This window comes from Herpailurus yagouaroundi, unplaced genomic scaffold (genome assembly GCF_014898765.1).
Source record: "Herpailurus yagouaroundi ecotype Mexico unplaced genomic scaffold, PumYag 141, whole genome shotgun sequence".
Taxonomy (NCBI): domain Eukaryota; kingdom Metazoa; phylum Chordata; class Mammalia; order Carnivora; family Felidae; genus Herpailurus; species Herpailurus yagouaroundi.
Genome location: NW_024412396.1, coordinates 3660534 through 3686863, shown reverse-complemented (window position 1 = coordinate 3686863; position 26330 = coordinate 3660534). Strand labels below are relative to the sequence as shown.

General features: G+C 52.5%; 1 protein-coding gene across 1 annotated transcript; it reads right to left on the bottom strand.

The window, feature by feature from the left end:
* Positions 1–2477: 2477 nt before the first annotated feature.
* On the bottom strand, positions 2478–25704 carry NYNRIN (NYN domain and retroviral integrase containing). Its single transcript, XM_040476812.1, has 8 exons — positions 24942–25704; positions 13572–14239; positions 11888–13450; positions 10791–10921; positions 10552–10648; positions 8791–8892; positions 8482–8583; positions 2478–7164 (listed from the first exon to the last, which is right to left on the bottom strand). Exons 1-8 carry the CDS (start codon positions 25137–25139, stop codon positions 4314–4316), a joined length of 5712 nt encoding a protein of 1903 aa, XP_040332746.1. The 5' UTR covers positions 25140–25704; the 3' UTR covers positions 2478–4313.
* Between the last annotated feature and the right edge of the window lie 626 nt (positions 25705–26330).

Genomic DNA, 26330 nt, shown 5'->3' with positions numbered 1-26330 from the left:
TGAATTCGAGCCCTGCAACAGACTCTGTGCTAGCAGCCTGCTTGGGACTCTCTCTTTCTCTCTGCCCCTCGCCCACTTACACTGTCTCTGTCTCTGCCAAATTAAATAAATAAGCTTATAAAAATTAAAAACTAAAAGGCATGTAGGATTTTTATTTGGTTTTATAGTGGCCATTTACCTGTTACAATGCTCCTTTCATTCAAATGTGTTCACTTTTACCTGTGAATGCAAGAACTTAGTAAATGGTTGCTGGGAAAGCGTGGTGTCACAAAGCTTATGGGTCTTAATCTCACCAGCTAGTTTATGTTAAGTTTTAACGTGAGAACAGGATACAGTGTGGAACATGCTTTGTCTTTATGACTTGTGTTACATCACAGAACTATCTGCATACTGGCTGCTTTGTAATTTCTCTGGGGAAAGCCCACCTTCCAGTGCCCCATATGAGAAGGGAAAATCGTGATGGGCATAAACGAGAGAAGCAGTGACTGGTAGGCTGTGATGCCCATAATGGTCAACTCTAGACAAACTTTTACTATGCCCTCCCCTAAAGGTAGGAGGAATCTCAAATCCTGCTCAGAATTGTTCAACAGTGAAGAAGAAAAATCTCACCATCCCAGCGCTCAGAAGCCAATGTGGGTAAAATCTGATTATTGCTTAAAGTCATCCTGAGTAAAAACTAGAGGTTTTGCTGAGCCAGCGTTCTGCTTGGCTTTCCACTTAGGAGTTCTGAGCCTTTCCCTTGCTGCCTTGTACTAAGGGCATGTGCATTATTCCTGGTGAAGGGGGTCAGGGAAGACCATGACCTGTCTGAATGGCATGTGAGCTGAGATCCCAGGTGCCTGAGCCCCAAGCTCATGTACCATGCTCTCTCTCTCTCTCTCTCTTACTCCCCTGCACTGCATTTGCTTGTTGAATTGTCTCCTTCACCTAACTGAGGATTCCAAGGGGCAGAGACCTTATGACTCACATGACCTGCTACCCAGCCCACACCTAGACAGGGCCCGGCACATAGTAGGTGCTCCATGAATAATGAATGACAGCGTTGAATCCATGAATAATGGATTGAATAATCCATGAATAATGAATGACACACACTGGGGAGTTCTCAGGAAAGAAGTTTCCTTCCTGCTGCTCCATACCCCTGCCAGTGCTGAACAGAAGTTTGGGCAGGTGAGGAAGGCACCAAGAAGCAGAGGCCCAGAGTCGGGAAGCTGGGCCAACATTAGGAAGGTCTCTGAACCTGAGGATCAAAAACGGCAAGAGTTCCAGGGGCAGGAAGAAGAGAAACGTTAGCTAGTATGTGATTGTCTCAGGCAGCTCGGGCTGCTATAAACAAAATGCCATAGACTGGGGCGGGGCGGGGCTTAAACAACAGTCACCTATTTCTCATAATTCTGGAGCTGAACATTCAAGATCAAGGTGCTGACAGATCCAGTGTCTGGTGAGAGCCCACTTCCTGGCTTGCAGATGGCCATCTTTTCATTGTACCCCACATGGTGGAGACAGAGCAAGGAGTGGCCCCTTTCCCTTAAAAGACATTCATCCCACCATGGAGGCTCCACCCTGATGACCTCATCTAAACCTGATTATCTCCCAAGGGCCTTCCTAATACCTCCTAATAGCATCCTCCTGGGGTTTAAGATTTTAGCATATGAATTTGGTGGGGACACAAACATACAGTCCACGGCAGAGATGAAAGCTCACACCATACTCAGCACCACAGTAGCTTCTTTGCACATATTATTTCATGTAATCCTTGTGCCATCCTGTAACTTGGGAGTCATCACCCTGCATCTCACAGATGGGGAAACCGAGGCCTCGAGAAACAAGCCACACAGGTAGCAGATATAGAGTAAATATCCAAACCTAATTCTGTCATGTTTCTTTTTTTTTTTTTTAATTTTTTTAACGTTTATTTATTATTGAGAGACAGACACAGAGCATGAGCAGGGGTGGGGTAGAGAGAGGGGGAGACACAGAATCCAAAGCAGGCTCCAGGCTCTGAGCTGTCAGCACAGAGCCCGATGTGCGGCTCGAACCCACAAACTGTGAGATCATGACCTGAGCCGAAGTGTGTTGCCTAACCAACCGAGCCACCCCGGCGCCCCAATTCTGGCATGTTTCCAATACAACTAAGCTGGGTCAGCGCTGATGCCATTCTCTCACGCCAGGCTTCATTCACCCAGTTCTTCCATGACAGGGACTGGAAAGAGCAGCTGCGTGGGAGCCCATAGCCTGGGCTCCCCTCCCAGCCCTGCCACAAACCAGCCGTGGGCCTGATGTATCTCGCTACCTGGGTGCCAGTCTCCTCATCTACAAAATGAGACCATGCGTCAGGTGAGCTTGAAAGGGTACTACCCAGGCCTTCAAATCTTCAACTCAGCCTGGGAAACATGCAGCAGCAGCAGCACCCCACAACTGCCCCCCACCCTCCCCACCCATAAGTGAGCCTGCAGCTAAAGAGAACTAGACCTTGGTTCCATTCGGATCCGTTTATTGACAAATCGAATGAAAAACAATCATATAAAAGGATAGAAGACCATAAGTGTGGTTAACACGTGGAGCAGGCGGAGGAGGGCAGTTGGGATGTGGGTACCGCCTGGGGAGGGAGGAGGCTGGGCATACCACTAAAGGGAGAAGCAGAGAAGAGGGGGAGAAAGGGGGAAAGAGGAGGAAAGAAGGTGTCTGCTAACAATCCCACAGCTCACCTTTCAGTTCTTCAGCTGTCACCCAACCATTCTCTCCTGGACAGGATTAACAGCTGGAAATGATTTAAGGGCAACAACGAAGCAGTTTGTCTACAAGAACTGGGAGATGGGGGATGGGATAGGGTTCTGAGGGAGTCTCTCCCTTGAACCTGTCGCCAGAAACCTGTTTAGGGTGAACTGAGAGCTAGGAAGCTTAGTCTTGGTCCCAACTCAGCCACCAGCGAACCAGCTGTATGACTTTGGGCACGTCACTTCCCCTCCGGGCCTCTTACCTTGGCTGTGAAACAAGCAAACTGGACTCGATGGTGGGTCCTACTCTGGCTCTAGCAATGCCAAGCGCTTTGGCAACCTGAGCTGGGCCAGGAGTCTGGCTCGGCTTTGGAAAAATAAAACTACTTAGAGGAGAGTGACACAGTGCTAGCCTTCACCAGGAAACTACAGTCAGCAGAAGCAGCAGCCACTCAGAGGACGAGTGTAAGTGCACACACCTATGAGGAATTCACTGTCCCTACAAGATGATCTTTGCAGGAAGTGGCTGCGAGGGAGCTGGGTTTTGCTCTACGCAGAAGGCAGGTGCAGGGGAAGGGGACGATCCAACCAAAGCAGTCACACATTGTGCGGGGTCTGGGGATACGGGGTACAGTAGACATGGGAAGAGAGGGCTGTGGGCTTTGGGGCAGGGTTGGAAAGTAGAGCCGTGCCAGTACCTCACCGCATGCAGCACTGCTCATTTCAGACGCCCTGCCCCCTTCAAACAGAGGCCTGGGCCCCTCGGTCTAGTTGAAGTAGCTTGTCAGGTAGAGATGCCACACCCGGCATCGAGATCCTTGATTCCTGTTCTGGTTGACGCCGTTGAAGCAGGGGACGGGTTGTCTTCGTTGGCTAGAGCCAGTTGAGGTAGGCTGTCTCTCCTTGCCCTTCCCCTGCTGACAATCGGGATGCTCTATGTGGCTGGCCGTACTTCTACCCCAGCTCTGAGCCTTGGGCCCAGAACTGCCAGTCCCTCCTCGACAACTGGACAGGCCTAGGCTGGCCTGAGGAAGGTGGCTGTGAGACTGGGAATGGGCTGCCTCTCCACAGCCCTCATGGACTTGGGTCAGCTGTGACAGTGAGAAGAGCAAAGGGTCCCCAGGTGGACAGTTCAGGGGAAGAGTCCATATTTGAGATTTCTGTTTGATAAGGGAATGTGGTTCCGATTTTGAGGCCCAGAGCCAACACCGTTTGACCGTTAGGACAGGCAGGAGTAACATTCTGGGGGGACGTGTGTATGTACCTGCACACGTGTGACAGGACAATAGGGATACCCGGGGAAAGACAACGAGCCTGGCCTACCTTAAAAAGGGGACTTTCTGCCCCCCAGGGTAAAACTGCCAGAGGCCCATATCTCACAGCCTGACAGACTCTCCCGATATCCCAAACTGGGGATGCTTCCATAGGGACGCTGATCCCCAGTTCAAGGCAATTCAGCAAAGCTTTGTGAATTGACTTCTCCGCAAAAGGCACAACCGAGGCCCCCATGGGGCTATGAGACCACTTCTCGAGGCTGGGGGAGGCCTAGCAGCAAAAGCCCAGGACCCTGGAGTGGGGGTTTTCCCGGCACCCCGGTCATTGCTCTAAGACCTTGAAGGACAGGGGTGTGCCGCTCTTGGCAAAGGCCTTCATCAGGCTGCTGGGATAGATGCACCCAAGCTTCTCTGGAGTCGGGAAGCCCCAGACCCTGTAGAGAGACAGGCTCAGCCGGTCCCCGATATAGAAGGGGCCCACCCATTTGGCACTGCTGCCGTTCCTGGGGAGCGACAGCAAGAGGACCTGGTCGCCCACATTCCACTCCTTCTCCTGACTCTCCCGCTTGAAACGCCTATTCTCCGCCTTTTCGCTAGCCTTGTCGGTCACCCGCCAGTGTAGCTCCAACAGCTCCCCAATGAGCTGCAACAAGAAGACATCCATCTTGAGCCCTTCGATATTGGCACTGCTCATCTCCCACCACAGCGGCTCGCTCAGCCTCACTTCATCCCCCGTCAGGATCTGGACCGGCGTGGCCTGGGTGGAGGAGGCCCTGAAGGCCAGGTGCAGCAGGGGCAGGGAAGCCGCCCACTTCTTGCCGTGCAGGAAGATGAACTCCTTGAGGGCCCTCTTGAATTCCCAGTAGGCGTCTGAGCTGGTCAGGCAGGGGAACTGGAGGTCCCTGCTCAGGGAGGCTGCCTGGGCTCCCAGGGCCAGCCCACAGCTCACCAGGACATGCCGAGCAAACTGGGGGCCCTGGGCAGCCTCCAGCCTCACGGGAACGCCCCACCTGGCAAACACATGCTGGAGCAGCACCTGGGCCACTGCCGTGTGCGTGTAGGGCTTCAGGGGGAACGCCTCCACCCATCTGGTGTTGGGGTCGGCCACAATCAGTACGTGCTTGTGGCCCTCCTCACTTATGGTGACTGGGCCCACCACCTCAATCTGCAGGTTGGACCAGGGGGCGGTAGACCTGAGGGGCCACACGGACTCGATAACCTTCAGCTCACTGCCTATGAGATTTCGGGGGATGCAGAACAGGCAGCTTCGGCAGTAATCCCTCACATGCTCCTGCATCCCGGGCCACCACCCCAGCAAACGCAACTTCTTGTAGGTCTCCTCGGGCCTCTGGTGGGCGCCCAGGGGAAGGTCATGCACGGAGAAAATCAGGTCCCTCCGGAGTTGCCTCGGGACTACCCAGACCTTGGGCCTCTTATCCCCCTTGAACATAAGCAGGCCGCTCTCTTTGTCGAGGCTGAGTGAGTTAAAGACAGAACTGAAGGGTGAGGAGCCAGACAATTTCTGCCCGGCCTGCAGCTTGGCGATGATATCGGCCAGAGTGCTGTCGCTCAGCTGTAATGCCAGCAAGTCGGGCCTCTTGCCCATGGTGTGAGGAGATACTACAGGGATCGGCACGTCCTTTGGCAAGTTCCACCACTCCCCGCCCCCCTGTGCTCCCTGCTTGGCCAGGGTGTCCACTGTGACAGCAAACAGGGAGCCCCGGTAGGAGGTTCGGTAGATGAATGGAAGGGACGAGAGGTCAGAGGTGAGCGAGATGATGTAGGACAGCAGGCTCGGGTGAGGTAGCGGGGCCCCGTCCGAGGAGAGGAAGCCTCGAGCCCTCCACAGGGGCAGGAGCTCCCAGAGGAGGCTGAAGATCCAGTTGCAATGCGTGAGGAAAACCACAGGGAGGTGGGACTGGCCGAAGCGCTCCAGGCCACAGGCCACGGCCGCCAGGTGGGCATAGGTTGGTGTGTACGGGGAGCAAGAGAAGGAAAGGGAGACAGGGGCACTGGTGGGAGACAGGACATAGAGACCAAAGCCAGCACACCACTCGTCCTCACGGTAAAAGCAATAGCCCGACATGTGGATGCAGACAAAAGTGGACAGGTCGGAAAAAGGAGGCAGAACCTGGAAAAAACGAGGCATCGAGGACGCGGGCGTCAGCAGTCGGTTTTCTCCCAGCAGGCCCTGGAGAAGGGTCAATTCCAGGGCCCTTTTGCCTTTGTCCTGTACCAAGAGGGACCATCGGATCAACCATGCTTTGGAAAGTCTGCGGCCTTCTGGCGCCTCGGGGTCCACAGTGGCCCGGGAGGCATAGGAAAGGTCCAGGACCACTGGGGTGTCTCCAATGCAGCGGGAAAAATGTTTGAGGGCCCAGGCCACCGCATAGGGGCTGTCTCCCCCTGACTGGGGGCCCTCGCTCTCCTCATCGGGAAGGAGGGGCTTCGAGGTATAGGCTACGGGGTGCTTCCTCCCCGAGTGCTCCTGATAGACAACGGCCGTGAGGGCCACTTGGCTCACTGTCACCTCCAGGCGGAAGGGCAGCTGGGTGTTGGGGGCCGTCAGGCAGAGGGCAGACACCAGGGCTCGCTTCAGAGCCAAGAAGGCCTTCTCATGCTCCCAGTCCCACTGCCAGTCCGGCTTCTGCTTGAGGAGGCTGTGCAGGGGGCCCACGAGGGCTTCATAGTCAGGGATGACATCCTGGTGGGAGTCCATGAACCCCACGAAGAAGGAGAGTGCAGTGAAGTTGCTGGGGATGGTCAGCTGGGCCAGGTGGGCAAGAACCTGTTGGCAGGGAGCCTTCTCGTCCCAGGGGATGCCCAGGTAGGGAGACGCCGGCGCCGGCAGGAGATCGATGTCTAGGGCACCGTCAGGGGGGTCCTGGAGGCTGAGGCACCGGAGGATTTCCTCTGAAAGGGAAGGGCACTCGGCCCTGAACACTGATGCCAGTGAGGAGTCCAGGGCATCTTCTTCAGGCGGCTCCTGCACCCCTTTCCCCTCCCTCTGCTCATCGTCCTGCCTCTCCTCCTTCTCCTCCCGGACTTCTTCCATATTCCGCAGACCCTCCGGAGGTGCAGGGTCAGCACCATCACTTGGCTCAGAGGCGCTGGCCGAGCTGGGAGGAAGCGTCTTCCACACCTTCAGGAAGTTGCCGATGTCGGTGTCTAGCCTACCCCAGAAAAGCAGAGCGGAGGGGCTCAGGGGCCTGCTGGAGGAGGGAGGGGCACCCAAGGGGGAAACCACATCTGCAGAGCCTCACCCCACTGCTAAGTCCCCCTGAGGCTGGGCCAAGCGCCAGAGCCTCCACCAGGACCCTGCCCGCAGGTACCTCCTCTATCTCCAGCACGTGCCAGGCCTCCATATTGGAGATTCATCCATATGTAAAGCCTCACCCAATCAAACCCTTGTTGACCAAGCAACATTTTCAACCACTTCTAAGCCAATGACTTGGTACGAGTTAGATGACTGGCACTTCCAACCTGTCCCTAGGACGAGCAAGCCAGGGGGAGGTCAAGAAGGAAGGCGGCCTGACAAGGCACTTGAGAGAGGGCACAGCAGACAAACCTCCACAGCACTTTTTCTCAAACCAGGGAAATGAAACTGAGGGACCCGGTCCAGAAAGCAATGCCCTGTCCATAAGGTCCTTGCCACCATCCTCTGCTGGGAACTAGGAAGAGGGGGGCAGTAAGGCAGCTCAGAGCGGGAGGAGGCCAGAGCGTCTGAGTTGCTGCAAACCTGGTCCAGGACAGAAGTCATGTATGTCTAACCCAGGTTGTGAGAATCCAAGGAGACAATAAATATGGAAAAAATTCAGCAGTATGTCCCCTAGCCCAGCTCCCTTTATTCCCACAGCAGCAAGAATGAGGCTGTCCCCTGGAGCACTGCTGCCAACAGCATAATATGGAAAATGTCAAACGGCCCTTGACAAGAGACTCGATAAATCCCCTGGGTACTTCTAGAATGGAATACCGCGCAGCCATTAAAGTGAGCCACATGAATTAACATGGCATGTATCTGGGCGGGGCGGGGGGGAGCCATAAAATGCTGAGTACAAATGCCAACTGTGGAAATATGCACATGTGCAAAACTGTAAAGCTGCAAAACCATACTGTAAGTGGCTTATGGATGCATCGATATGTGGTAGAGGTCAGGGCGCCTAGGTGGCGCAGTCAGCTGAGTGTCTGACTCTTGGTTTTGGCTCAGGTCACAAGCTCACGGTTCATGGGCTCCAGCCCCGCGTCAGGCTCTGCACAGAGCCTGCTTAAGATTCTCTCTCCCTCTTGCTCTGCCTCCCCCACTCACGTGCATTCTCTCTCTCTCAAAAATCAATAAATATTTTTTAAAAATATGTTGTAAAAGCATAAACCTGAAAAATCGAATCACTCTGCTCATGGTTAAGCACTAGACAAATGTTGGTTAGCGCCGAGGGGAAGTTTCTGGTCAGTCCCAAGAGGAACTGGGAGGCGGCAGAGGCTTGGCCCATTACCTGTTTGGCTTCTTCAGAAATTCGTCCAGGGTGGGGCCATCACGGCCCAGGGGGTCATCCGGCACCATGAAGAGATTCCCCGCAAAGGTGAAGGGCAGTAGGCTGGACCCGGGAGAGAGGAGATATGGTCATAGAGGAGCCCTTGATTCATACGGCCCGTTAACCCCTGGATGTCTGAACAGGAATTGAGACCAACGTCTGGTGAGCACAGTTCTAAGGGCCCTCTCCCAAGCCCAGCACCCCATACCAGGGGCTGGCTGACATCCATCCACGGGGAAGGAACAGCTCAAGTCCCTGGGATCACCTCACCGATCTTTGACCATCAGTTTCTTGGAATTATTCATCAGGATGTGGAGCTGCTCATTGGTGACAATGATGCCGTCTGTCTCCTCTGCCAGCTTTACCATGAACCTGCAGGGAGAGGGGTTGCTGCTAGCCACCCAGAAACCCTTACTTCCCAGGTCTTTGGGGAAAACGAACTTGCAGTTTCACGTGGAGATGTGCTGAACAAAAATGCTGCCCTTGGTGGTCGGGGAGCCAGGGCTCAGGAGCCCATCTCCTCGTCCGTCTGTGCAGCCATCCGGGATCACCACTAGCCCCCGGGAGGGTGAACTTGAATGCACACCCCCATCTACAGATACAAACACACGCCCCTATCTAGCACACAGGCATTCACATACACATGCACAGACACACACGCTGAAACCTGCACACTCGCCCACATTCACACATGCATTTTTACTAGCTCAGTTTCCACATCTGTAAAATGGACATAAAATACCTACCCTATATTGCTGTGAGGATTAAACGGAATGAGACAAACAGTACATTGAAGTGCCTACCTCGGTGCCTGCCACACAGCATGCACACACGTGTTCCATTACTATTCTTCACCAATGCACCACATTCCCATACATGCCAAGACATACATACATACATCCATATGTACATATACACACTACATACATACACCGATATGTATGTAATGTATGTATGTATATACATATAAAACATATATAAAAATCACATACCTGAATAAACAAATCCACTTTTCCAAGGATCACCTCTCCTTGAAAGAGGGCTGTGACCAGGAAAGAAAGCAAAGGCCACCTACTTCTCGGCATTCCCGGAAAGGTTGCCATTCCGGCGGCCCCAAGCATGCTATTCCACAAGTGCCCAGCAGGGGACCTTTGCAGAACAACCATCTTCCCTCAAACCCAGACCCGAAATTTTAGAGGCACTTAAAGACCAGGGGGCCTAGCTCTTGAAGGAGGGATGCCTGAGCTGCCATGCCTGGCCCCTCCAGCTGAATGGATGCCAGGTCTTGAGAAAAGTGGGGAAGAACAGAACTTCTCATTGGCCAGCATAGGAGGTGCCTAAGTGCAGCCGAGACAGGGCACAGACTCCAGCCTGGGACCAGTGACTATGGCAGGGCCTTCCCTGCCCCAACAGAGGCAGCATCACAGGCTCCCCCTGTGCATATTGGTCCTGCAGCCATGTTGGGGACTAGGTGCTTAGGATTGACACGTAGGGAAGTAGGGAGGCACTGGGGCTTTAGCAAGGAGACAAGGCCAGTCTAACTCCATTTTCAGAGCCCTGCCAGGGGTCTAACCACATACAGCCATACACATACCTCCTCCCAGTGCCAGGGCTGGGGGGAGGAAAAAAACTGAAGCAGTTCCTGGAGACTTGAACTTTAGCCCAAACCGAGGCCCCAAATCAGTCACTTGGGCAAGCAGCTCACTGGAAACACCAGGAGTCACCTGGGCGGGTCCTATCCAAAGTAGTGGGTTCCAGCCCATAGGTCAGAAAGCCTGTAGACTGAGGGAATGGAGCTGGAGAGTCCCAAAGTCAGGAATCCCCCTTAGCCTTGGGTAGAGCCGATCCTGGAGCCCTCTCCTCACTGTGTGCCTCCCTCTGCCTACAGAGGGCCTGTGCACCACGCCATCCTCTCTGACATGACCCTCTGACATGGTGGCCTCCATCTCCCCAGAGCAGGTGAGGCTGGACTCCACCCGACACACCAGCCCAGCCCCTGGAACCCTCCAGAAAGGCCTGGGACTGGCACACCTATAATCGTAGGTGGTGATCTTCTTGCCGTTCTCGAGCTGGGAGGGGGTGATTGAAAGCATCTTGAGGGAGTGCAGCTTCGTCAGGAAGTGGCTCTCTGGAGGTGAAAGACAGAAGACAGAGATGCTCAGAGGAAGGGCGAAGTGGAAGAGGCCACGGCAGGGACAGAGAGGCAGGGAAAGGCAAAACTTGGTGATGCTGCAGGGGCTGGCGGAGGGGGTGGGCAGTGGACAGCTCACCTCTCACCCTCCGGTTCTTCTTCAGCTGCCAGGTGGGTACAAACACAGTGACCTCTCGGTGTCCCCGGTTCCAGAAATACTGCACCGCCATGGCAATGCCACGGCAGGAGAAGAAGTGCTGGAGGCCGTGCCTGTGGGGGGTGGTGGGAAATGAGGGAGCAGCCTCCTCCTGACGAGTGGCCCTGCCTTTCTGCTCCTCCCTCAGACAACGCCACACGCCTGCGTCAGCAACCGGCAATGCCCTTCTCCCTCTCCTCCATCATCGAACATTCTGTAAGCACCTACTGGGCTCACTCACCTACTCTGCGTGTGCATGTGTGTGCACACATGTCAGGGGGCTATGTGCACGTGATCAGCTGTGTGCACATGTGTGGGGTGAATGCGTGTGTGCGGGTGTGTGTGCGGGAAACTCCAGGGCAACAGGAAAAAGGCGGCAACCTCTGCACCCAAAGAACTTAAGTCAGGGCTAGAAGCAAACAAACATTCACTCCACCTACTGTGGGCCAGGAGTGTGCTCAGCACAGATAACTACTGTCCCGTGGGGACAAATTCAGTGGTCTTGCGCACATTTATGCTAGCATGTGTAGAGCAGTAAGCGCAATGCAGGAGGACAGTCTCTAAGGATTGATTGGCACACTCGGGAAAAGCTCCATAAAGGACACCTGGGCTGGGCCTTAAGGTTCAGGCTAAACATTGGTAGCTGGCCTGGGGTTGACAGACGCTGTGCTATGTGAGACAGGCGGGCTGTGGTGGGAAGAGCACGGGCCTTGGCAGTGGGCAGATCTGAACTCAAAGGCCAGCCAGGTCCCTTACGAGGCTCTGGAATCTTGGGCCAGATGCCTTACCTCTGTGAGCCTGTTTCTGTTTCTATCAAAGAGAGAGAAAGAAACGTCCCTTGGCAGGACTGTCTGCATGATTCCGTGCACATTCCTGCCATGCCCCAGTCACCCACCATTGCCACTTCCATCCTATCGTTTCCCCATTTGAACCCATGTCACCCACATACCGAGGGGATGCCCACGCTCTGTCCCCCCCCGGGGATGCCCTGCCCCAGCTCCCCAGACTTCCCAGCCCATGCCATGCCTGTAGCTACTCACACCATGGCCACACTGCTGCCATCAATGACCACTCGCCGTAACCCCTGGTTCCCGGGTTCCCCCGACAGGTTCAGCTCGAAGGGTGTATTCAGGGCCTCGTGGTACCTCTGGAAGCTGGTCACTGTGCTGTTTGCCTGTGGGTGACGAGGCGGCTGCCTCGGGGACCCCTCCCAAGCCCCCAGGAGCCCCTCCATCTGAGGTTGGTGCTGACTACCGGAAGTCAAGGTGCTGCTGGACTGAGGACCCTGCCTTCTGGACTCCCCATGGCCCTTTGGCAAGGAGGCATTGCCCCTTGACGAAGGCTGCACCTCGCTCAGGAGTTTGGCGGCATCCAGGCTTGGCCCTGGATCTGTGGGCATCTTCTGAGCTGCAGGTGTTTTGGGGCCTCTGGAGGCTTTGGAAGCTGCAGGTGCTTTGGGGGCCACAGGTCCCTTGGGGGCCATAGACCCTGTTTTAGCTGCAGGCCCAGTTTGAGCTTTGGGTGTTTTTGCTGCAGGTGACGTTTTTGCTGCAGGCGTTTTCTGAGCTGTGGCAGTTTTGGGAGTCGCAGGTACGATTTGAGCTGCTGATGCCAGTTGACCCACGGCTGCCTTCTGAGCTGCAGGCCCCCCTTGAGCTGCTGGCTTTGTCGGAACCGAAGGCACTTTGAGAGCTGCAGGTTCTGTGGGGACTGCCAGCATCACCTCCGCTGTAGGCACTTTGGGGACTGCAGGCAGCCCCTGATCTGTGGGTGGGGTTTGAGCTGTGGGCACTGCCGCAGCCACGGGCACTTCGAGAGTTTCAGGCACTGTTTGAGCATCGGGTGCTGACTGACCTGTCAGCCCCTCTTGAGCCACGGACCCCCCCTGAGCTGTAGGCACGCCTTGCCCTGTTGGCAGCACAGAAGGGCCCTCTTCTGGCCCCTTACAATCCCACTGCACACTTCCTTGATCCCCTGGCTCGCTTCCAGCTTGCAGTTGGGGCGCAGAGGTCAAGGGGGGCCCTATCTGTGGAAGTCCTGGGCTAGTCTTGTCCTTTACACCCGAGCCCCCTGAGACCACCAATAAACTCATGACTTTTTGGGGGGTCTCTGGCCTCGGGCAATTCTGTAGGGTTGCATCTCCTCCTGGTCCCCCATCTGGTCTGCAGTCTGGGCTTTCCATGCTGGGCAAAGGAACCAGCTCCTTCTGCTTCCACTCTAGATTTAAAGGCAAAGGATTCTGCCCTGGTAGCTTGAACTGAATGGGGCCCAGGGGCCTCTGCCAGAAAGGAAAACTGAAGCACGCCTGGGACAGGAGCCAGGCCAGGTGGAGAGAGTGCAGTTCATTGATCCTCCAGAAGGTTGCGGCGATAGCCCCTGGCCACAAGGGCCCAAACGCTGGCCCCGGGGTCCAGGCCTTCCAGGGCGGGCACATGCTCAGGGCTGACACGGGAGGCTGGAAGGGGCGTTTATCTTCCACTCTCTGGACCTGTCTTTGCTGTGACGGGGCTTGTGTGTGGTTTGCAGAGTCCTGGTTGCTGGTGGCTTGCGCGGGCCCTTCCTCTCGAGCACTGTCGGTACTACCTTGGCTGTTGGAATCGACCCTGGAGGAAATCCAAGTTTGTTGGAAAGGTGGTTAGGCCAGGTAAATCCCAAACCATTTCCGTGGGGCGGGGGGAACAGGGACAGGGTCTAGAGAAACCGAACTGATTCTTCAGAACTTACCTTACCAGCTGGCTGGTTGTTTCCTGCTGTGTGTTCTGGCCTGGGGTGCCCGAGACCAGGGCCCTGGTGGGTCCCAGGTTGGTTAATCTCTTTGAATGTTCTGGGCTCCTGTTCTGGAGAGTCCCCACCTCCAGGAAGGGCCCAGGACCGTCTCCCACAGACACCATGGCCGGGCCTTCCTTCTGCTGGTGGGGAGGGCAGATCAGCACCTCGGGGTCAGGGCAGGACTCAGAGGTGCCGATGCGGCCGAGCCACTCGATGATGTCTTCCTTGCCTGCAGCGTCCCGCACCAGGCTCAGCAGCAGCTCTTGGACCGCTGGGGGCAGCTGCAGCAGATCCCCTGCATACTGGTCACCACGGATCCAGACCAGGGCCCCAAAAGCCCTGGTCACCTCAGCTTCCCAGATTCCCCGGGGGGTGAGCAGAGCAGCAGGGCCCCAGCGCAGCCGCCCCACCAGCTCCTCCAGCCAGTTCTGGGTCATGATGAAAGACTCGGTCAGTCCCCCCACCATCAGGGAGCCGGGGGGACCAGGCACCAGGTAGGCCAGGGTGCTCCAGCAGAGGCAGTCGAGGAAGAGGCCCTGGGCCCCAAGGAAGGCGCAGTGCAGGGCCTGCGGGTAGCGAACCTCCTTCCACAGCTCCGGGCTACACAGGCCCTTCAGATACTCCTGAAGTCACAGTGGGGAGAACACAAAGGAAGTCATTCCTTTATGGGCCTGCCACTGGCTTGCACCCTCCCCCCGCCCACACACACACACACACACACACACAGCCAGCCCCTCTCTCTAGGCCTGCCTCCTCACACACGCATTTCTTTTCAGGGAGCTCTCTGACTGAATGAGGGAGGCCTGGGGGGGAAGGGGGAAGCACCTAGGCTTGGAGTCGAGGGACCTGATTCTGGTTCCAACTTGACTGCAACAGGTTAGGTCAACTGTGGGAAATTTACCTTCTTCTCAGGGCCTCTGTCTTTTCCCCTGTAAGATGGCAGGTTAAGTGACAGTGACATACACCTAGGGTCCAGTCCTACCCTGACATTCTAGAACTGTGAGACAGCTAGAGGAGGGGAATTGCATACTACTGAGAATCCTCCATGTGCCAGGAACTTATGTGACCAGGGGGCAAGTTATTTACCCTTCCTTGTGCCTGGATTCCTCATCTGTAAAATGGGGACAACAGTTTCCCACCTCATCAGGCTATTATGAAGCTTCAATGAGTTAATAAGAAGGAAGCGCTTAGCCTGACGTCTGCCCATCCTATTCCCAAGGGCACACAGCTAGAGGGCTGTGTCCCCAAAGGCACACAGCTAGAGGGCGATGGGCCAGGACCACAGCCCACATGTGTCTGACTCCGAAACCAGAGTTCTTTCTACCTCCTCAGACTGCAGAGTGACTACAGGGTAATCCTGTGGGATTCTGGCTTAATCCCCCTCCAGAAGGTCTCTAGCACAACCTGTACCTGTAACCATGGTAACTCTGTTGCCCAGAGGGAACAGAGGAGGAGGTAAGTCACTGGGCCAGCATCCAGGAGAACCCCGCAGACATGCACAGTGGCTGAACCAAAAGGAAGGCCTCTGGCTCCCTGGGCAGACCAAGTCCTCATGTTTACAGGGCTCAACCACTCAGTCTTTGGCAGTCACTGGGATGGAAGAGGTTGGGTTTCTCCCCAATATGGCTGAGTTGCACCAGCATGACCCCCATGAGCTCCAAGGGAGCGGGGGCGCTCCCTCTTAATCAGTCAACCCATGTCGATTGTATTTGCCCTCATGTCCCTCCTGTCCCTTCACATCCCCGTGTCTCTGAAGGTCACCCCTCTCCCTGTTTCCCCCTAACAGGGAACAAAGGCTCCCTCTTAGATCACCAAAAGCCATCCTGAAGACGGCTCCAGCCCCTCTGCTCGGTACCCTAGCCATCCTATTCAGGCCTATGTTTACCTCTTCCACCAGGACCATGCCACAGACCTCCAGCCCCTTCCCCAAAGGGTCTAAAATACACCTAGGCTTAGGCCCAGGTCTAACCCCTTTTCGATCAGTCCAAAACCAGCTCGAAACCTGACAGACACCCCAAGCCAACCCCTCCCACCAAGAACCTCATCTGGTCCACTGTCTGGCGAGGGTGAATCTGACCGGGCGCAGGATAACTGTCATAGACCTTAACAAATCCCCACCCCAGCACCCTATATTCCGATTACTTGAAAACAACATGTAGAAATGAAGAGAGGTGCTGAGGAAGAAGATTGTCTGTCGGTGGTTTCTTTCTCTTTGTGCAAAGAGCTGAAAATATTTATTGTGCCATTCACTGTTCAATATTTTTTAACAGGTATATAAAAACTAAAATCGTTTTCCAAATAATAAGTGTGAACTAATATTTATTGAATACTTATTGTGTCAGGCTCTTTAGACACATGATCTCATTTATTCGTCTCAGTCCTATAAGGAATTTGCTATCATCCCCATTTTAGACGAGCAAGGAAGGGCACATGTCCAAGGTTAAACAGATTGTCGGCTGGGATACTCAGGCACTCTGACTCCAAAGTCTGGGGTCTTAACCATAGTGCCATCTGTACCTTACAGCAAGAAAATGTAAAGAAACAACAGGCAATGACATCCAGAAAATTCTGGAGCAATCTGCCTGCTTAAAGCCCACCCCAATCTTTTTCCTCCAGAAGGAAAAAAGGAGAAAAGAGGCAGGAACAAAATAAGCACAGAAAAAGAGTTGTGTATTTGTCAAAATACATTGTGCAGTGTCCACAGGTCCTCTGTCAATTAGTAAGTTAAATAAAAACAGTAACACGAAACAGTTTAATATTGGTCTATACTTGATCAAGGTGTTCTAGCATTTAACACCTGACTTAGAAATCTCCTTTTTCCTAAGGCAGTTACGATTCATTGTCTGCTTTCCAGAACCACCCCCAAATTACCCTGCAGAGTAGTCAAAAGGCTCAGAAAATGGCAGCACCAAGAAACTCTGGAATTGAGAGTGATGGGAAACCTTTAAAAAGGCAGACCGAGGGACTCCTGGCTGGCTCTGTCGGTAAAGCATGCAACTCTTGATCTTGGGATTGTGAGTTTGAGCCCCACGTTGGGTGTAGATTACTTAAAAATAAGATCTAAAATAATAATGATAATAATAATTAAACTAAAATCAATAAATAAAAAGGCAGACTGAGGTCAAGTTGTTTGAAGAGCAGCTCGAGACGGGCGACCAACTGCCCCCCTACACAAAGGCTGTGAGGTTTGTTCTCTAGACGGCGGGAAACAAGGTCCCAGGATTAGAGGTGGATCACCATACTTGGGTGTGGGTATCATACAAAAAACATGAAGGAAGGGAGGAGAGATGAATAATGAAGTCTACAATGAAAGCTGAATGCCAAGAAACTCATTCTTCCCATTCAGCGATTTAGCAGCCAGGACAGAGAATAAGAGAAATACATTCTGGAAATCTGGCCAGCTGGAGAGCCAAGACCTAAAGATCACCAAACAAGTTTCCTAACAGACAGTGCCCTCAGATCTCTGTACAACCAAGCTCTAAATCAACAAGTGTCAGCCTCAAGCAAGGATTATCATGATAGATAAGGAAAACTTCTAATGTGAAATAAATATACAGAAAACATACAGAAACGGGTGGGGAACAATTTGAAGGAAGAGACACTCGGGAGGGAGAAGAAAACTTTAAAAAGTTTACTATTGGGGCGCCTGGGTGGCTCAGTCAGTTAAGCCTCCTACTCTTGATCTCAGCTTAGGTCTTGATCTCAGGGACATCAATTCAAGCTCTGCCTTGAGCTCCATGCTGGACATGGCATCTACTTTAAAAAAAAAAAAAAACCATTACTACCATTGCTGTCTCAGTGAGATGATAGAGAACATTGCACACATTAAACAAGAATACGGTGTTATTTTTGAAAAGAGAATTCAAAAAACATAAGTGGCTTTTTACAAAAATACTTTATTCTTGAGGCACCTGGGTGGCTCAGTCAGTTAAGTGACTGACTTCAGCTCAGGTCATGATCCCACATTTCCTGAGTTCTAGCCCCACATCAGGCTCTGTGCTGACGCTCAGAGCCTGGAGGCTGCTTTGGATTATGTGTCTCCATCTTTCTCTGTCCTTCCCCCGCTCTCTCTTTCTCTCTCGAAAATAAACATTAAAAATTTTTTTTAAAAAATAAAAAATAAAAAAGACTTTATTCTTAAGTAATCCCTATATCCAAATGTGGGCTTGAACCCACAACCCCGAGAATAAGTCACATGCTCCACCGAATGAGTCAGCCAGGTACCCCCACAAATGACTTTAGATATTAGAAATATGATGGCAGGGGCGCCTGGGTGGCTCAATCAGTTAGGTGTCCAACTTCGGCTTGGGTAATGATCTAGCGGCTTGTGGGTTTGAGCCCTGCATTGGGGCTGTCTGCTGTCATCGCAGAGCCCAGCAGAGCCCGCTTTGGATCCTCTGTCTCCCTCTCTCTCTGCCCCTCCCCTACTAGCACGAGCACAAGTGCACACTCTCTCTCTCAAAAATAAATAAACATTAATATATATGTATATTATAAATATATATTTATAATATATATAATGTATATATATTATACACACACACACACACACACACACACACACACACACACATATATAAAACGGCAGAAATGGAAGACCCAATAAAAAGTTTGGACGATAAACTTCAGGAATTCTCCAGAAAACAGAGCAAAAAGTCAGAATTGGAGAACAGGAGAAAAAATAAGCAAAAGTACATTGGGCCAGTACATTGGGACATTAATATCTAAAAAGGAGTTCCAGAAAAGAACAGAGAAAACACAAGGAGGAAAGTCACCAACTTTCCAATCACCAATCTAGTCACCAATCTAGTCAATCTAGTCACCAATCTAGAAAATTGTCTAGATCGGAAGAACACGAGTGTCCAGATAGACGGGCCCCCAGAATATAGCAATAATAAGCAATGATGGATGAAGACAGACCCACACAGAGGAGTCTCACTGAGAAACCTCAAAACAGTGGGGAAAACAACATACTTCCAGAGAGAAAACACTTCACACACAAAGGACCTGGGACCTAAAGAGCTTCCAAAGTCCTAAAGCAAGAAATCAATGGCATAATGCCTCCACACTTCTGAAGGAAAATAATTTTCCATTTATTTATTTATTTATTTGAGACAGAGAGAAGGTGCAAGTGAGAGAGGGGCAGACAGAGAGAGAGAAAGAGAAGCAGAGTTCACCCAAAGTGGGGCTCATGTTCACTCGATGCAAGGCTCGTGCTCACCCGAAACAGGGCCCAATCTCACCAATAATTTTCCATTTATGATTCAATACCAACCAAACTGTCAATCGAACGACCTTCAGCTATGCAATGTAGATATGCAAATATGCATATCATTTTACCTCCTCCAACATTTTACCTCCTGTAAACCCTTTCTCAGGAAGCTGCTGGAGAGCATTCTCCAGCGAATCAACAATGGAAACTAAGAAAGGAGATCCGATAGAGGAAGAAAACAAAGACAATCTCCAGGATGACAGTGAAGAGAAATCTCAGAATGTATTCATCATTCAGCAAATCATCATTGAGCACCCACTATTTGCTAGGCACTGTTTTAGGACCAAAAGCATCGTCAGGCATGGGGGACAACTAGTTCAGACTGGAGGGTAAGACTCAAGAGGCAAGCATGTTACTAGTATATTCTTCAGCACTGCACCATCTTTTACTTATTTTTCTTTTTTTTTTTAAATAGGCTCCACACCCAGCATGGAGCCAATGTGGGGCTTGAACTCACAACCCTCAGATCAAGACCTGAGCTGAGATCCAAGAGTTGGAGGCTCAATCAACTGAGCCACCCAGGAGCCCCATGCACTGCACCATCTTTTTAACTTACGACTCAACTGGTGGACGTGCTCCACCAACCCAAGAAAGAGAAAGGCATTCGGTCCAGGAAATAAGGCATTTAACAAAGAAAAAACGCAAAGGGCTGCCAGGAATGACAGCAAATTGAAGTCTAGGAAGACAACTGTGCAGTCCTGACTAGACAGAAAGAAGGATGTCTCCAGGAAAACATCTAGAACTGCAAGGACATCCTGAAGCCATAGACTGACCTCCTAGAAAACTGTAGTGAGAAGCCACTGAAGTTGTTAGAATTGGCTACAGGTACTAAGAAAAACAAGTACATTAAAAAAACAAGGAGTTATTAACGTCACTGAAATAAAAGTAAGAAAACATAAGCAGGGCACATGGCAGTGCTCAAATACGTGTGATGCTTGCACAGGCATAATGACGCAAACAGTAAATACAGGTTTGAGAGAAAACTGAAATAGAACTATACTGAGAAAAAAAGAAGGGATGGTGATATAAGGGACTAAAGGCTCACCTACAATAATGGTATGTCAAAAGGTATCTAAAACTGGGGCACCTGGCTGGCTCAGTCGGTAGAACATGTGACTCTTGATCTCAGGGTTGTGAGTTCAAGCCCCATGTTGGATGTAGAGATTATATCAAAATAAAATCTTAACGAGGAACATGGAGGCTGTGTCAGCTTCCCTCCCTCTCTCCCTCTGCCCCCTCCTCCACCCTAATTCTCAGTCTCTCTCTCTCTCTCTCTCTCTCTCTCTCTCTCAAAATAAAAAATAAGGGGCTCCTGGGTAGCTCAGTCCGGTTGAGCAACCAACTCTTGATTTTGGCTCGGGTCATGACCTCACGGTTCATGGAATCCAGCCCAGAGTCAGGCTCTGTGATGACCATGCAGAGCCTGCTTGAGATTAAATTTCTCCCTCTCTCTCTCTCTCTCTCTCCAAAATAAATAAATAAACATTTAAAAGAATAAAAACAAAAGTAAAACATAAAAATATCAATCAATCAATCATAAATACAAGCTTTTTTAAAAGATGTCTAGGGGCGCCTGGGTGGCGCAGTCGGTTAAGCGTCCGACTTCAGCTCAGGTCACGATCTTGCGGTCCGTAAGTTCGAGCCCCGCGTCGGGCTCTGGGCTGATGGCTCAGAGCCTGGAGCCTGCTTCCGATTCTGTGTCTCCCTCTCTCTCTGCCCCTCCCCTGTTCATGCTCTGTCTCTCTCTGTCTCAAAAATAAATAAACGTTAAAAAAAAATATTTTTTTTAAATAAATAAATAAATAAATAAAAGATGTCTAAAATTGATTAGTCAAAATATAACAGTACCTATATATGTTTTTAGGAATGTGGAGATGAGGAAATGCCAAAGGAAATACTGCCTACAAGGAAGAGCACCAAAGAGGGAGTTGGGAGGGACAAGGCAGGCAATCATGGTGTCCTAGTGTGAGCTTTTTAAAAACTATGAGACTTTTACACTGTGCATTACTTTGATAAAAGAAAAAATTAACTTTTAAAAAAAGGAGAAGGGGTGCCTGGGTGGCTCAGTCGGTTGAGCATCCGATTCTTGATTTCAGCTCAGGTCATGATCCCATAGTCGTGGAATCACGCCTCGAGTTGGGCTCTGCACTGAGCATGGAGCCTGCTTAAGATCCTCTCTCCCTCTCCCTCTGCCCCTTTCCCCTGCTCGAGTGCTCTCTCTCTCTCTCTCTCAAACACATTTTTAAACAAAAACTTTTTTAAATAAAAATTTAAAAGGGAGAAGTATCCGTTGCCCAAAACACAATTAGATGTGCCAGGAAGTGTTTAGCAATCAGCCAGGTAGGGGGATAGACATGATTTGTAGCATTTGACAGTTTCTGTGGCATAAATATTCCCACCAAGGCTAATTTCAAATTACCAGTGGGACTCCACTGGCTTCCAAACTTCCTGAAATTTTAACAGTGGGTTAAGTAGCAGCCAGCTCCAGCATGCCCCTGGCCACCAACTTACATGTTACTGCTCAGTGTGGAGCAGGGACAGATCGGCTTCCATCTGACAAGCCAAACCAAAAGTCAGCAAATCACGCCCTGTCCCACAGCTCCCTGAACCCAGTCTCTGGCTCCCCCTCATCTCCCTCCATCATCTCCAAAAAGGGGAAAAGTGAAATGTCACCTCTCCTCTCTGTGCTCAACCCTTCCTCACATTGTTGCCAAGAACAGAGCACTGAGCAGGGCTTGTCCCTGGGCAACTCTGTCACTATTAAAACCCTCCTTTCCACTTGTTGATTTCACCTTAGAGAGGTGAGGCTACCCCAGTGTTTGTTTTTGCTGCCTGGGAAGGTGATTTCCAGCAGTGTCTTTATTATTTCTTTTTTTAATGTTTATTTATTTATTTTGAGAGAGGGAGAGAGAATGCAAGCAGGGGAGGGGCAGAGACAGAGAAAGACAGAGACAGAGAATCCCAAGCAGGATCTGCACTGTCAGCACAGAGCCCAATGTGGTGCTCGTTCTCAAGAACCAAGCCATGAGGGGCGCCTGGGTGGCGCAGTCGGTTAAGCATCCGACTTCAGCCAGGTCACGATCTTGCAGTCCGTGAGTTCGAGCCCTGCGTCAGGCTCTGGGCTGATGGCTCGGAGCCTGGAGCCTGTTTCCAATTCTGTGTCTCCCTCTCTCTCTGCCCCTCCCCCGTTAATGCTTTGTCTTTTTTTGTTCAAAAAATAAATAAACTTTAAAAAAAAAAAATTTAAAAAAAAAAAAAAAAAAGAACCAAGCCATGAGATCATGACCTCGGCCGAAATCAAGAGTCGAACACTTAACCAACCGAGCCACCCCAAGTGCCCCTGTCCTCATTATTTCTTAAATCCCACTACAAGATAACAATTAAAAGCACTCTTGAGGGGCGCTTGGGTGGTTCAGTCGGCTAAGTGTCCAACTTCGTCTCAGGTAATGATCTCACAGCTTATGAGTTTGAGCCCCGCATCAGGTTCTGTGCTGACAGCTCAGAGCCTGGAGTCTGCTCTCTCTCTCTCTTTAGATTCTGTGTCTCCCTCTCTCTCTGCCCCTCCCCTGCTTACACTCTGTCTCTCTGTCTCTCTATCTCTCTCTCAAAAATAAACATTAAAAAAAAAACATTAAAAATTTTTTTAAATAAATAAAATAAAAGCACTTGAGTTCTACAGAGATTTTCCTGAAAAACCAGTGCATATAATTTAGAAACATACCCAGTTCCTTCTCCACATAAGCCTGTGTCCTTCACCTCCCCTCCCCTCACAAGCCAGCCATCCCCATGCTCACCCCTTTCCCATCCTTCAGTCTCCGATCTCGCTAGGTCTTCTCTGCCAGGTGGCCTGTGTATAGTACGACATTATCAAAGTGCAGGACTCTATGTCCCTGCAGCTGGGATTGGGGTCAGCCACAGCATCTCCCCATGGAAGCCACAAGACATCCTTATACTTGAGAAATTGTCACGTATCAGATTGCTGGAATTTAGAGAGCATTTAATCTTCTTACTCTAATTTAAGCTTTTCATTTTACAAACAAGGAGACCCAGAATCAGAAACAAAAGCACTCGTTCAAAGTTATACAATAATAACTGACATCTATCCCCCATAGCTCTCCACATCTGCAAACGTGCTTAAGCATGCATTATTTCAGCTGACTCACAATCCCTCTGTGATGTGGGTGTTATATTATTTTATAGATGAGGAAATAAGCTCAAGAGAGAGTAAATTATTTGCCCCAGGTCACCCAGTTAGAGAGTAGCAAACCTCAATCTCAAACTCTCTCTGCCACACCCCTCTGTCCCAGACATAGCTTGGTGACAGCAGGTTAAGCCCGGATCTCCTGACTCCTGGGACAGAGCCTTATCTTCCCACCTACCCTGCTCCCCTGCTCCAAACCTCCAACTATCTCTTCTTTCTGCAAATTCTGTGCAATAAGAGAGGGAGTTACCCAGAAGCCCCTCACCTTGTCTCCATTTTAAACAGGGCCTTTCCCCAAAGGAAGACAAAGACGATTGAGGTGACAGGGTGGGGGAATTGAAGGAACCACTGGTTACCTTAGCAGGGCCTGGAGTGTAAGGGAGCGATCAGTGGCCCAAGGAACCCTGAGGCAGCAGTAGGAGCAGGAGCAGACAGGCCTAGAGAATCTGATCTGGGATCTAAGCAGGGGGCAGGGGAGCTGGGCACCTCTGAAAGTGCAAATCCCATAAAAGCGTGAGTTGTTGTGTTTCAAATTATTAAAAAGATTAAGAACCCAAAACACCCCCAAAGGTTGCTGTTGTTAACCAACCCTATTCCAGCTACTGAAAAGTCTGAATCTGAGGGGTGCCTGCCAATCCATTCTTTGGGCAGGCACCCCTCCCCCCACCCCCACCCCCCAGCACCTCTGTCAGAACTGGAAAAACTGTTGACCAAGCAACTCAGTGGAGGGGCTGAGGGAGGAACTTTCCAGCCTGCCTGCCTGCCTGCCTACCACTCGCCAGTGTACTCTGGGCTCCCCCACCCATGGCCTTGACCAATTAGGATATTGGTATAGACCCAGCTGGGGAAGGGGTGTGTGTTGGGCAGGGTGCAGGGGTGAGAGATACACAGGAAGCGAATGGCCTGGGGCCCAGGGAAGAAACTGTAGCATTCCTACTAGGAAAAGATAAGGGAATCTGGGGGAAGAGGGAGACCTTGGCCATGACTGGAGGCCAGAGAGAACCTTGTTAAGAGAAGCCAGGGAGTATGCAAGAGAGGTACACTGTGACCTGGCCTGTCCAGTGCCCAGCCCCACACAGCAGGCCCTTTCATCTGAAAGCCCACAACCCTCCTCCAAGATTCCCACCCATCCCCAGGGACGGCTGCCTTCCAGAGCAGCTGTGCATGGACGCGGGCGCGCACACACTCGCGCGCGCCAGCACCAGCCCCTGCAAGAGGCTACCTAGGGCATCAAGAGTGTGGAGCAGGGAGCCCAGAGCCCTGGGTTCTGGTCCCAGCACCTGCCACCCTCCTGCCTACCTGACACTGTGTGCTCAGGCAAGCCTCTTACCCTCTCCAATCCCCAATGCCTGATTTGTAAAATGCCTGCATTGCTCTAGAAGCATCTCTAAGGGCCCCTCCAGTCCAGCACTCTGAGAGCCTCCAAGGGGCAACCTAGGATTTAAAGAGACGTAAAAAGAGACAGAAGGACCTGGGCCTTCCAGTGTCTTGGTGGAGAACAAAGAGGTGTTGCAGAGGCCATAGAAGGACCTTAAGCTGTTCCCCAGATGGAGGAGCAGGCTGTGGATGCTGGAAGGCTTATGAGGGAACACGTACCATGGAGGGTCTCGCAGCGCACTTGAGGGACAGAAGTGACACGCCAAAGAGGGGTGAGGCAGAAAAGAAAAAAGGAACCAGAGGGAAGGAGTCAAGCCTGCAGATCTGGAAAGGCAGGACGTTGGCCCACTACCTGCCCGCCATAGTGCCGAATCCAGGTCGAGGGATCTCTGGGGACCCCTGTCTCCCCAGGGCAGGGGAGAGCGAGAGGGCTCTGGCTGGAAGGGGCGGGTGGGGGTGGGGACAAGCTGTTTACCTTGGCTTTGCTCATGTTCTCCTTGGGCCCCTCCAGCTGCAGCCAGAAGTAGGGGGTGTCTGGGCGGCTCTGGAAGGCGTTCAGCTTGACCCTGAAGATGCGCTGCACTTGCAGCCGCTGCCGCTGCACCCGGGGCTTCGATTTGGTCTGCACCATGAACCATTCCTGCGCCGGAGGGTCGCCCCCGGACAGGAGCATGGCTGCCCCGGCGCCCCTGGAAGAAGGGCGCCGACGGTGTCAACCGGGTCCCAGCGCGGGAGGCGCCCCAGCAGGGTGCGGGAGGAGTACAGGCCACGCCCCCTCCGCCGAGCGGCGCGCCCCCCGCCTCAGCCTGGTCCTCCCGGCTTACGGACCCACCAGTCACAGCCACGGCGCCCGTCCGCCCGAGTTCCGTCGCTTTTGGCGGCGGCTCCCGCGACAATCTCTTCCTGCCAGGGGCTGCAGCTGGGGGTGGGACCACTCGGGCTCCCGCCGCCCTTCCCTCCGCCCCCAGCCTTCCCCCTTCACCACTGCGCCAGCCCCTGCAGGATGAACCCTTTCTCCGTCTGCCTGGTGGCTTGAAGGGGCGCGGAGGGCCGAAGGAGGGGGCGACAGGGCGGGGGGGAGGGCGCGAGAGGGTCCTGGAAACCTCCGCCTTCCACCCAAGTTTTAGGCCCGAAGCCAGAATCAGGGGTCAAAGTTAATTTCCTTCCACGTTCCCCTTTCCTGGGTGGAAGGAAGAGGAAGGGGAAGGAGGGGCGTTCCGGTGGGGGAGAGGGGGCTCGGTTTCGGGGACTTTCTCCCAGCTCCTCCCACCGCGCCCCTCCCAGCCCTCCCCGAAGAGGCAGAGAACCGGACCTGTGCCACTCCTCCCCCGGAGGAAAGGGTTAAGGAAGAGCAGGGTGGGGAGCGGGAGGCCGGGGCCTGAGGAAACTACGGGCTGGAAACCTAGCAGGAAGCAGAGGGTAACAGCACCGCCTCCCCACCCCACCCCCAAGTCTGGGGACTGCCGAAGCTGGCAGGCAGCCCAGACCCTCCTGAAGCCCCCAGGGCTGGAGGGGCGGGGAGAGCCGCCTGAATTTTCAGACTGGCGTGGTTAATGAAAGCCCCTTTTAGCAAGTTTGAGTAATGCCGGGGCGGGGGGGGGGGGCGGGGCTTCAGGATGGGAGTGAGGGTCTGGTCCGAAACGCAGGCTTTGAGGGTTCCCTCAACCCTTGATCCACAGCCAACCGCTTGGCATCAGTGGTCAGGGACTAGCTCTGGGCTGGGGGCCCGCCTCCAACACCCGGCCCCGGAGGCATCCCCGGCACAAAGAACACCTTATGCAGCCCTGGGGCCTGAACAGAACCTGGCTCTGTAGAGGGCACAGTCTGGGTCCTGGGCTCCAGTGCCCTTTATTTTACAAACCCA

Excerpts from the sequence above, each read along its gene's own strand:
- NYNRIN (XM_040476812.1), bottom strand. The coding sequence starts at position 25,139 with ATGCTCCTGTCCGGGGGCGACCCTCCGGCGCAGGAATGGTTCATGGTG. Across the intron at positions 8,893-10,551 it reads ATCACCACCTACGATTATAG|GTTCATGGTAAAGCTGGCAG; the intron begins GTGTGCCAGTCC and ends CTCTCCCTGCAG. Across the intron at positions 7,165-8,481 it reads TTTCTGAAGAAGCCAAACAG|GCTAGACACCGACATCGGCA; the intron begins GTAATGGGCCAA and ends TTTCTGGGGTAG.